The 12,800-nt window shown below is 40.9% G+C and overlaps 1 protein-coding gene across 1 annotated transcript in view; it reads left to right on the forward strand.

The window, feature by feature from the left end:
* Positions 1 to 1,911: 1,911 nt before the first annotated feature.
* LOC109391365 (cell adhesion molecule-related/down-regulated by oncogenes-like) overlaps positions 1,912 to 12,800 on the forward strand; it is a 56,572-nt gene continuing 45,683 nt past the window's right edge. Inside the window, exon 1 of the mRNA XM_019658861.1 lies at positions 1,912 to 2,104. Within this exon, the coding sequence (XP_019514406.1) occupies positions 1,912 to 2,104 (193 nt within the window). The remainder of the gene's footprint in view (positions 2,105 to 12,800) is intronic.

Below are 12,800 nucleotides of genomic sequence, written 5' to 3' on the forward strand. Positions count from 1 at the left end.
ATAACTAAAAAGTGGAACATGGAGAACAAACTCGAGTTAAAGTTCTTTTTTCCCTCCTATAGTGACTTTCTTAGGACCTAATGCTTTCACAAAGATCCTGGATCTACCTAAAGTAGAAAGTTAAACTGTTTGAACACTACCACCCTGTCAAAGCATTTCTTTGTGAAAATCAAGTAAAAAGGCAGAGGGCCTTTTTCTCCTGAAGTTAGGTACTGAGTGTTTTTGAACTTCAAGTATCAGTAGGGCCCCTTTTGTAGTTAAACTAATAGTAAGTAATGATGATTTTTAAAATGAACTGCTAATAGCAATAATTATTATTACAATATGTAGAAGTCACAGTCCTCGAATGGCCACTTTAGTGAGTGGCAGGTGCTTTACACTAAGTATTGAGGGACACCAAAGTTTTGCCACCCCAAAATATACCTTTTGGGATATTGATTTTAAGCTGGTTATTAAGGGGAAAGAAAATAAAAAAACCTCAGAATCTTTGACGCTCCCCCTTCCTGCCTAAAGGAATTCAGACCGAAAAAACCTGCTTCAGGAAAGGAACCTTAGCATAGTCACCATAGCAGATTCACCTTGGCGTGTATGAGTTAAATGTAGCAGAAAGAAAGAAATCTAGCAAAGCTTGTTTGTTGAACTTCCTTCTGTCCCATTGTTCTGGGTCGCCCAGCAAAAATCTGTTTACCACATGGTGTCCACCTGTGAATTACCTGCTTTCCCTTTGAAATCCCGGACCCCTGCCCCCCTTTTCCTTGGTCCAGAATGGCATATAAACCTCAATTGCCCAATGTGTTATCGGGTCTCATATCTTATGGCACCCCTTCATGTACATCCCTGATAAACTGTGGACATTCCCTTCTGTTAATCTGTCTTTGTTAAACTTGATTATTAGCCCAGTAAGAAGAATTTAGAAGGTGAGAGGAAAAAAAAAATTTTTTTGCGCTCCCACAGTATCGTATTTATGCTTCAAGACAACCTGTTAAATAGAAATTATTTTTTTCCCTTTTTATGTGTGAACAACTGAAGTTCAGTGAGATCAAATAACTTGGGGCAAGTCCAAGGATAAGTTGGTCAGACTCTGGGGCCAAAGGCCAACACCGGTTTCACCAGGACGTAGCCTCTCTCCCAGTTTCTGAGAAATTTTGTTGCCAGCTGGCGTGACTGTGAATGCAAGGGGGTTGGTTGGGGAATCAGTTGGAACTGCGGAAGAAACTCAACACTGAAGGTGGTGAAAAAGCGAAGGAACCACAGCGGCAGGACGATAGAACCACGAAAGTAGACGACAGGTAAGAGCCTATAGAAGAGGCGGACTGCGGGCCCCTCCGAGAGCTTAGGGGCGGGGCCTGGGCGGGGCACCTGGGGACCTGCGGACCGTCCTGGATGGCTAGAACTGCCGCCTCTCCGGGGAAGTTAAGGAGAGGAGAGCGTGAGTGCAGGCTTTGTGGCAACCTCCGTGCGTTGCTGAGGCAGCTCCTCCTCACCTACCCTAACCCAAAGCAGGGACTGCACTCTGCTTTTCTGGAATGGCGTTCTTGTCGACACCAGGAAGGGGCCTGGCGGCGGTTCTGCACAGGGTGCCCCCACGGAGATTGGTACGACCCGTCCCCCGCCGCTGATCTGGCGGCTGCGCGCGCACCCTCCGGCGGGCGGGGAGGCCTCGTGGCGCGCTCCCCTACGCTCCCTGCTGCTCCGCGTCCCCGCGCCGCCGGGTTGCGCGCCCGCGCGCCTGGGCCTGGGCGGGGAGGCACGGCCGCAGGCGCGCGCCCCGTGACTCCGCCCCGCCCCCTCCCCGAGTCCCGGCTACGCGGCTCGGCGCAAGGAGAGCGGGGACCCGCGCCCCCGCCCCGCCCCCGCCCGGCGCGTGGAGGCCGCTCGGATCACAGCAGCCGCGGTAGCCGCCCGCGCGGGATGACCTGGGGCGGCTCTGGGAGCCGGCTGCCGCAGGAGGTCTGGGGGGTTCCGCCGGCCCGCCGAGAGGTGCGGGGTGGTCCCGCCTCGGGGTCGGGGTACGGGCGGGCGGCCGGTGGGCCCGGGTTCGCGAGGTCCCGGGGTTCAAGCGGGGTCCGGGGACGCTGGGCCGCCCCGCGGGGGCGGATGGAGAGTCAGTGACAGGGACGCGCCAGGCAGGTGGGACGAGCCTGGCAGGGAGCGGGGGGCGCCCGCACGTCCCCAGGGAGTGGGGTCCCCGCCCCTCAGCTTCCACCCGCAGGGCGCCCGCGGGACGGTGATTTATGTGGGGAGAGCAGGAGAAACGTCCTGCACAATGTATCTTTCTCTGCCGTCACAGACGCCCTGACTTCCCAGCCCCAGGGAGTGCATTTTCCTTCTTGAAGCCTTCTGTGGGTTGCATTATCATTTCTAAATGCATTGCAGCTCGCTATTTATTTCAGCCTGCAGCTTCCAGACCTTTGTTGCTTTCTCTCCACATATAGGAATTTCAGTCATAAATCACTGAGGGAGGTAGAGGGACTCTCTCGCCTTCCCTTCATTGTTCCCCTGAACCCCACCAAGTCAGGTGGAAGGCTCTCTCCAAAAGGAGCCCTTCTCCAGAATGAATGCCTGCCTTTCCTGGCCAGGACTACAGAGGGTGGCAGGTGCTTTAAGGGCAGGCTGCTTTCCAACTGAGATCTAGAATTTAGGGAACCTCATTAACAGAAAGGCAGCCTCTGTGTCCTAAATCAGATACCTTGGACTAAAAGGGAACGTGAAATTTATTCTCAGGCCAATGGCCAGTAAAGATGAAAGAGGCCAAATTTTGCTTCCATGCCCCACTGATACCATAACCCTCAGGCTCCCAACTGATTGACACTTGGCATACCTAATGGACAGTGTCTGGGTAGAGGAGGTGGGAGGGGGCTGGGGCATGAAATGGGTTTATTCTCAGTATAATTCTAAACACTTGATTACATTTTAGAGCTCATTCTATTTTTTTTTAGAGCTCATTTTTTTTGAGTAGTCCATTTTAGCCGAAAATGAAGGGGAGGTAGTTCAACTTTTAGGACAAGATGAAAGGAAACTTAAGAAAATTTGTGAAAATTTTAAATTAGTGCTTAACTAGAAAGCATACTTAAGAACCCAGAGAGGCACCAAATACTGTAGTTTCTGTTATGCACATATTGAAATAAACTGCCTCATACTTAAGTTACATGAGAAGGATGGAGAAAACCTGTTTCATTTTGTAAAGACGTGCCCTGGGTGTGTGTTTGGCAGGGTATAGAGCAGAAACATTTAGATTTCTATAAGAAACACACACTGTATATTGTTTAACTTTCATGCAAAAACTCGGATATAATATTTGGGAAATCTGTCTTTGTTTGAATAGTGTAGTCAACCAGGAAAATCAGTTACTAGAGGTACTGTGCTATTGTTTGTGTAGTAACTCACTTGGGATGCTTTGATTGATTGCTATGGTTCTCATCAACCTCCTCTCCTGTGGAAAGTACTTAAACAGCTCTACTCTCAGGCGGAGAGGTACAAAGAGCCCTTAGGACTTGGAACACACTGATCTAGCCTGTGTAAGTTGGCTCCTACATCAGCCTTTCTCCTTGCCTTCTTTGCAGGTGGTTTGACGTTGCATGAAAGGAATTAAGTGCACTTTAAGATAGGACTCCTCCCACCCCCATCCCAAGCTCAGCAAGGGTATATATATATATATATATATATATATATATATATATATATATATATATATATATATATATATATATATATGGAGGGTTTGTGTAGAAATAGGAATTTCTGTCATAGGGCTTTGCTCTAAAGAGGTCAGGTAAAATTTGTTGACTAGTTCTGGTGCTTTCACTCTGATTTTTCCACTTTTCCCTTATGCTTTCATGACTTTCTAGATGATTTTATTTATGGTTTTGTCAAAAGTTGACATAACATATTTCTTCACTAGAAGTAAACATGTAATCTAAAATTTGGTGATTGTTTCCAAGTAAAATAAAATCCCGGGGAAATAATTTCAGGAATTCAACATTATGATAGTGAAATCATGCTGGGGCTAGGAAATTAAAAATAACTAATTGACAAATTTGTTATTTATAACATGTAATTACATTAGCTGTTGCCTTGTTATTAGCATTTGTACTAAGTAGAAGTGTAGATAAGACAACACATCAGAAGAGTAGATGAGTTGCCCACCAGGTAGTCTTTAGATAGATGATGATCTTACCCCTTACTAGCAACTAATTAGATTAGAAAGAGAATTTGGAGTCTGGTTGCTAAGTAGATTGCTTTGAAGGACTTGATTTTACAGTTTTTGATTGGTGGTTTTTTTCCCACAAAATTGTGTTCACTTGGATTAAATTAGAGAATGTTTTATTGTTTTTATTTAAAATTTTATATTGTGTTTAAACATTCCATTTATTTATAAACATTTCATTTATAAATTTTTGTCGTGTATATGGTATACTAATTTACTGTCACGAGAATGGCAAGTAGGCTTTACTTGATTCTTTTCAATTAAAATTAAGTATATGGAATATACTTAATGTCGCTTTAAAAATATTGGATTACAATTCAATGAAAAACTGGTTTGTTGGTTTTCTTTTTTTAATCCTTCAAGTTTTCCCTCATTGTTTGTGTGCTTTCCCCCATTGTCGGGCTTAAAACATACAGTATCATTGTCATCTGTCTCCTGAATAATGGTCCTGAGGTGATATTATTAATGTGGCTTTTTAAAATCAAACTAATTATACTTGCCTAAAAGAGCCACATGTGTGTGATTCTAGCTGCCTGGTGCCTTTTGAGAGCCCTGGAGACAAGCTAGTGAATAGAGCTGAAAATTCATTCTGTATTTGATTAAATGGAACAGACTCGCTGCTCCTTACCCCAGCAGGGGCTATGAGATCTCTTGATCCCCGAAGCGGCTCCAAGACCCTGGGAATTCCATTAGCGAGCACCTGAGGAATTTCTGCCCTGCAGTGCCTTTTTTGTATGTGTGTATGTGTATGTGTGCAGAGGGAGTGGAGCGGAGTGGTGGGAGGAGGGCGGAGAGAGGCTACGTTAGAAGACTCCATATGTTAGCAGATCTAAAATCAAGGCATGACTTAACAGCTTATCTTGTAAAAGAAGAGCCCAACCCAAAGGCAGTTTGCTAGTCAGGACTTTCTTACAGGCAGCACTGTGGTGGTGTGTTTTTAGCACTGAAGTGTACGCCACTGTTAAGCACAGAAAGTCACTTCTTGCTTTCCCTCCGAAGCACAAGCATATACACGTTACAGACTTGGTAAGTGTGCTCTGAATGATCTTTTGATAAATATGTAAAATTGTGTTACAGTTTGGTCTTGCCTGTAAGGGCTGATGTATTGTTTCAGTAACTTTTTTAAACTGAGAGCGAAATCTGACTTTTATGTGAAGCAAATCGTTTTGCAGAAGTGAACTGCTTGTTTGAGTAGGCATATTTTAGTTTACTCTTTTGTTTTTATATGATTTTATTGTGTTTTTGTTACATTATTGTAGAATTTAAATTCATTTAGGGTATGTCTCTCTTCTGTTGTCTTTTTAAGAATTCTTCCTGATTTCTAGTATTTTTTAAGGCATTGCTTTGCATTCTTGCTAGCAGGCACAAGTAAATGAAAATATATCTACCAAAAATATTCTGTAAATATCTTTGCAGCAAAATTTTTGAGAAACATTAGTGTATCTTCCTCCCTCTACCTCTCCTCTCCTGCCTCAAATAATTTTTGGATACATTTTTCAGAATATTAGCCCAGTTTGTTTCTTGTATACTTTTCAAGGAAGAGCAGTTCTGAATCGGATGGTGTAGTTAATTGATTTTCATCTTCTGTTAAACATGAATCTGAATTCCAGTGCTTGTAGTTTTCAACCAGCGCAGAATGCAGTAGCTTATTTGATGGTTTATTTGATATTTTGTTCCTGATTAAAATCATATTGTGTATCACAGTTCTTTCCATCCTATAAAATCATGTTGTCCCCTACCAAATTCTTCTCACAATACAGCCTGTTTAGAAAATAAAGAAGCCTTTTAGAGAGTATGTTTAATTTTTTTCCACCTTAATCCTGGGCACGCCTTCTCCTAGTATGGCCAAATTGAAAGGACTCGCGAATGAATTGGAGTAAACGCTCAAGTTTGCATTGTGCGTGTCTTGGTTCACAGTTGTTCATTTGCTTTGCGGTGTGATGTATTTTGATGGCCACAGATAATAAAAAGCTACCCCAAAGAACATTTTGTTCTACGAATCAGTTGGAATGTGAGTAGAGACTTCAGTTCTTGAGAGCCAGGGATGTATCTTTTAATCATAGAATTAAGGAACGGTGAACTTCCTTACACCTTACTTGGGAGAAAAAAAAACCAACCCAAACCAGGTTATATTATTGAATTTACGTTATATTCTGCTTCTGTTCTGTTGTTTGGAACCGTGTGGTTGGTTTTATTTTTATATTAGCCTAAAACAAACGGAATTAAGAAGTTGACCTTTCGCTTGCTCCTCAGCTATTCGCGTTCCAGACTGGCCCACCTCTTTTTATTTATGTGAGCTTGGGCAGTGATCTTGACCTAAGCCTTGGTTTTCACCTCTGCAAAATGGGGATAATAACAATAGCATTTCTTACCACTGTTGTGGGGGGGGAGATTACAGGAGATAATGAAAGTAAAGCGCTTGGCATGTGGTAAGACCTCTGTGAATGTTAGCTGCTGGCATTTTTGGTAACTCCTCCTGTACATTAATATATTACTTTGACCCAGAAGTGATTTCTTTGAAGTATTAAATAGTTTGGAATTCTCAGAAGTTAGTAGTAGTGTGGGCACATGTAACTGCTGTAGTTGTAGTGTGTTACAGTTTTCTTAATTTTGCAATTGAAACTTAAAAGGCACTTGGAAACAATGTGTTGTATTTGTTTTCAGTTGAGGTGTAATATAAAAATGTACACAAGGGTACATTTAATGTACGCTAAGTGAACGGCTAGATGAAGTTTTACAAATGCGCATACGTGTGGTCACCATTACCCAGATCAAGACCTAGAATGCACCCTTCACCTCAAAAGGCCCCCTGTTGCCCCTTCCCAGACAATCCCACTATCCCCAGCAGGCAACAACTATTCTGACTATAGACTGGTTTGCACCATTGCCTCTTTTTGAACTTTATAAAAATGGACTCATACAGTATGTATATGCCTGTGAGAGTCATCTGTGTTATCGTGTATCATAGTAATTCATGCATTTTAGGTTGTTGTAGCGTCTTTTGTGTGTTTTGAAATTCATAGTAGTTCCTTTTATGGGCACATTGGGTACATGGTCATTGAGGAAGAAATAACACCACTTCTTCCTAAATTATTAGAAAGTCAGATCCCAATGACTAGCTTAGAAAAGTAACCTTGACCTTGTTTTTATACATAAAAAATGGGTTGAAGGTATTATAATTACCTTCAGTTACAATTCCATAAGCCAAATCCTTTGATAACTGCATTCATTTTATTTCTTGTTTTTAGAAAGGAAGGGAGGGAGCCTCAAAATAGAGAAGGACCATCTAAGGTGTCTTCTGTCCTTCATTTCTAGGATTTAATGCAATAATCAATACTTGGAATTGTACAGAAGTGACCATTACCCCAGCGTTAGTGTAATATTCTTTTAGAAGAAGACGAAAACCACAATGTTATTTTGGGGAAAAAAAAAATCTACCCCAAATGGAAGAAACTGGAGCTAGGATGTTGTTATACTATAAGAAAATTTTAAAGAACTGGACCGCACACTGCTGTTGGCTACTAACCCCAACAGCTGCTGTCAGGCTATGCCTATATGTTTAGAATTTCTGTTTGTATTATTGAAATTTCCTAATATGCTAAATAAAATGTGTTTCCCCAAACCGTGAAACAAGAACACAAGGTGATGTTGATGAACCAGAAGTTTTTGTTTAAATTTTGGAGGGGGCCGTGGTTGAGGCTAATGCTATTTCTGTTGCTGAAGTATTTTCTGGATGTTCTGCTTGAACACAAGTCACTGGTCTCTCCAGAGACCTTGTATTTTCAGCGTGTGTAATTTTATTAAATCTATTATTCATAGCTCCTTGACACAGGGTCATTCATCACTTACAGCCATGTGCAGGGATGGGTTCCCCTGCACTCCAAAGGGCCACGTTGTCCCCTTTTCTTTTTAGATCAGACCACCAGTGGCCGAGATTTCAATGGGGTTGGGGAAACTTGAAATAGTGATATATGATGCATCTTTTGTTCCATAGGGCCAACTCAAAAGATGCAAATTTTGTTTTAAACCAAGGAAGAAATGTCTGACAAATAGAGCTGCCTCGTGATAGAAAGGGCCATGAGCTCCTTATTAGCAGACATGTTCTAGGGGCATTTGCCAGATATTGTGAAAAGGCCCTGTTTCTACCTTGGGTGAGCGTTTGGACCACATGATCTCTAAGGGCCTTTGTAGTACTAAGACTCCCTGGAATAGGCTTTATGGGGTAGCTATGCTACATAGCTACCACATACATGGTTTCAGAGGGAGAAAATGTGTTAAAAAGTTCCAAATAGCCATTGCATAAATACATTTTCTCAAACCAACCCTGGTGTAAAGTTGAGGACTGATTCTACTTGCTGGCTCTTTCACTTTCAATGTAATTCTTAGTTCATCACTAACAAGTAAACATCAAAGATCCTTTCTGTGTTTTTCCAATATTCTAAGTGTATCAGTATCAGAAATGGTAACACTTCGCAAGTGTAGTATCTGCTTCCTTTCTATATAGGAACACATTTGAGAATTTACCTGAAGCCATCTGTTGACCCAGTTATTTAATCACCCCTGCAACAAATTATATAATGAAGTAAAAATTAATAAAGGCACCTCTTGTCTCTCTACCTTCTCTCCTCGTCCAAGCTTTTCTACCTTTGCATTTCAAGAGCGAGAAATAACTCATGGGGGTAGAAAGGCCAATATCAGTGACTTATCCAAGCAATGAAACTGTATTCTGGGGACCATCGTTTGTACGTTTAACCATGTACATACACATCTTGTATCTGTAAATATATGTCAATTTATGTAAATTGATATTTAGAATGATTAAAGGGAGTGTAGAATCACCAAAATAATATTTTTCTCTGTTTTACAAAGCAGTTTTCTATGTCTGTATACACACACAACCCTCTGTACCCTCCCTGTAACCTATAGGAAGGTCTCTCTTTTCTCTGTTACCATTACCGGACCCTTCTAGCCTCCTTTTCAAACTTTGGGAGAGGGATGAGAGGAGATTCAGAATGTGAGACAAAACAATCTTTGTGACTCCTGCTTAAACTTTCCTACCTCATCTCCCTGTCTCCAGTCTTGGTTTTCTCCCTTTCAAATTATCATTTTACTACATTTTGCCAGAGTCGTGATCTTCCTAAAACATGCAACTGATATTGTAACTGCTCTTAAAATGGACTTCTCCCAAGGCCCTGAATTGCTCACTGATGAAAGCCCAGATCTTCAGTAGGGCACACAGGACTCCTTACCCACCTGGTGCTCCTGCCACCCGCAGCTGCTGTGCACTCCGTGACTACACCTTTCTCTCCTGCAGGGTGGGCTGAGACTGTTTACATGTCTGTCTCAGCCCCTAAGAACAGCAGGATTTCCCCCTAGATGCCATCATCCCTCTCACCCTTTTCCTTGCACTGTGCCTAACAAGTAGGAAACACCCAAATGTCTTTCAAGTATCAGTGCTAAAGCAGTGATTCTCAGATTTTAATGTGCATTTGAATTTCTTGGGAGATGTTAAAATGCAGATGCTGATGGGTAGGTCTGGGGTGAACCCCGAGATTCTCCCTTTCTAACAGGTTATCAATGATATTAATGACTCTGGGTGGACCACACTGAGTAGCAAGATACTAACCTGTCTCTTCTAGATCCATGGATGATTTCAACACTCACTTCTGCTCTTAAAAATCCAGTGACATCAGTGACCCTCCATGTTAAATTTAGGCATGCTACAGCCTCACATAATGAAGATTAAAGAAAGCTATAGATAAAGAAAAAATAGTTAAATGTTGAAGATACTAGGACATCTATTGTCACATATTACTGGAACACTTGGCTACTATTTGAACAATTTTACATAAAATGTGTGTTTTTGTTCTGTGCAACGTTATTAGGTCTCTAGAGAGCTGATGTCATGTTTTGTGTGTTTGTTTTCAAACACAGTATTACAGGAGTTCTGGATATATAGGGACCAAAAAGTACATTGCTGCTTCTGTCTCTTGCCAGGGAAATTTCTGACAGTGGTTTTTTATGGTATCAGAATAAAAGTAATTAGTATTTTTTATTTTACTATAATTTGATGTCTGTTCACTGAGTAATTGTACACACTGCCTTGTTGGAGGTAGAATTGGCAAGGGGGAACAAATGTTTAATGGATAAAATACTACTTTTATCAGGCTATAAAATTACTGTAGTGACATCAGAACTTGGCAGCCTCTTTATTCCAATAAAAAGAAAAATAGCATCATAAGCTAGGGAGAAGACATTTTTCTTGCCCATTTGTTTTGGCTCATTTTCATGGTTTTGGCCTCAGGGCGTGTGTGTAACAAAATAACAACACTGTGAAGAACAGGCAGTAGGAATTAGAGAGTGAACACAGTTTCAGTAGGAGCGGACACACTGTTTATCACTCACCTCCATTTCAGTAATTTAAACTGTTCCTCTCAGCTTGGTGACTATGAGACTATGAGAGTGGGTATGAGAAATCCTTAGCTATAAAATGGAGTTAAACTTCATTGCTGTGGCTTGATTTAACATACCTTGCAATATGTTGAGAAAGTTGGATGATTGGCTTATAAGATGGTCATGTGAGGGTGAGTGTCTGAATGTGATTATGAATGTGATAGTACAATTTTGTAGGAATTTGCTATTATTCCTCCTTATAAACTCCAGTAAAATAACATATTACCAATCAAATCAATTTGACTGAATATAGTGCCTCCTCGTGCCCATTTTAAACTGTTCACTCTTGTCATGAAATTAGATTGGTAGATGTCACTATGGTTTAGACAGCTCATATACCAGGATTTTCATTTGGTGTTCAAGCGTTTGAGCAGTAGTTCCAGCAGATCTTGCGACTACTGAATACCGAGAAGGTGTTTTTATAGTTATTCATAGATGACTAAACTGGGTACAACCTCACTGAAGTCTTACTCTTATGCTATGCCTGTGATTTACATCATGGGTTCATCTTCTTGTGATCACCTTCTTAAACAAGGTCATTTGATTGTTTCTTCCGTTTAATCTTGGCCGTTCATCCAAAAAGAAGTTTTGTTCTACAGTAAGGAAGATTATAGCTCTGATGGGTTAAAGTATATTTTAAACCTAATTTTAAATATATACTTCAACTTAACATTTTTTTCAAGTCATAATCTAATTAGAAAGTTTTAATCTCTTAATTGGTTCTTTTGATTCCTATTTCTTGAAAATTGGGCATATTTTCTTTTTTAGGGCCAAGTCCTTTTTGAAATTAAAACAAAAACACATCAAACTTCCTATCCTGAGTTCCCAATTCCAAGCTCTAGTCATCATGTTTTAAATTTTTTTGTATTTTAGTTGGGTTTCTCTTTTAAAAGAAATCGCAGCACTCATGTTTTGACGATAGACCTGTATAGGTCTCTCATATAGTTTTCATCATCCATTTTAGAGCTACAGTTGTTTTTTTAATCTCATGGCTAACTGAAGCCAATTTTGAGTCATAAGACGGGTTGTTAACTGTGGTACCCTATTAGGCTAGCAAACACAGTTGTCATTATTTGTTATTTCTTTTGTGTTTGAGGATGCATTTTAAAAGAGCTATTGTCATAGTGGTTAGGTCTTAAAATAATTTCACATTTGTTACTATGACAGCAGCCGCAGTGGGGTTTTTAATCATACAGTACAGCTTGTGCAGAGGTTTGATATCAATGTTTTGTGGCATCAAATAAATTTTAGCTCAGGGATTTGTCTCCATACATCTTACTAGTGTTAACAGGAGTCTTGTAGCTAACTCCCAAAGTGGGATTTTTAAATGTGAACCTTGTTAAGTCAAGGCTGTCATATCCCACCCCACATGAAAATAACAGTAGAAATTATTTTTTAAGAAAAATTGTCAATGTTTTCCTTATTTTGGATTTCTCTTCCAGATTGGTAGATTACTAGGGAAAAGGTAAGGAAATGATTAGTCCTGTAGAACAAAGACTTTAATGCTTGATCAGATGCATGTTTTCTTAGCTAATTAGCATATAGAATATTTAATTAGTTGTGGTTATAGATGTTAGCTGATCATGGAATCAAAACAGGGCACCACATATCAAACTCCCGAGGCCTTCAACAACCAGCAATGAGAAACTGAGTTTTGAGTTTTTTTATTTGTGCAGTTAAGGATTTCCACCCCCTTCATGTTGCAATGTGAATTTTATGGAAAAAAATCCTTTCACTTGACATTTAATAAGCAAAATCCCCATTTGCTTATAAAAGTTCTTTCTAATTCACTGAGAAATACTAGCAGGCATACTTGGGCAATTTTATAAATAAATAACATGGTGACAAAGAAGTGAAGTATTGCTTTTGCAGGGCAGGGCCCTTGTCTGGGTGCCCTGCAGATTTATAAGATGGTGCCTCCAGGGGATTGGGAAAGGAGTGCTCTGCCCTTCACCGCATTCTTATGCACAGGCTGGAGGCACACTGGCCACATTCCCTGTCAGGGGTTCTCAACCTGTGGGTCACGACCCCTTTGGGGGTTGAATGACCCTTTCACAGGGGTCGCCTAAGACCATCGGAAAACAAAAAGATATTTACATTACGATTCATAACAGTAGCAAAATTACAGTTATAGAGTAGC

This window comes from Hipposideros armiger, unplaced genomic scaffold (assembly GCF_001890085.2).
Source record: "Hipposideros armiger isolate ML-2016 unplaced genomic scaffold, ASM189008v1 scaffold_291, whole genome shotgun sequence".
Classification (NCBI taxonomy): Eukaryota; Metazoa; Chordata; class Mammalia; order Chiroptera; family Hipposideridae; genus Hipposideros; species Hipposideros armiger.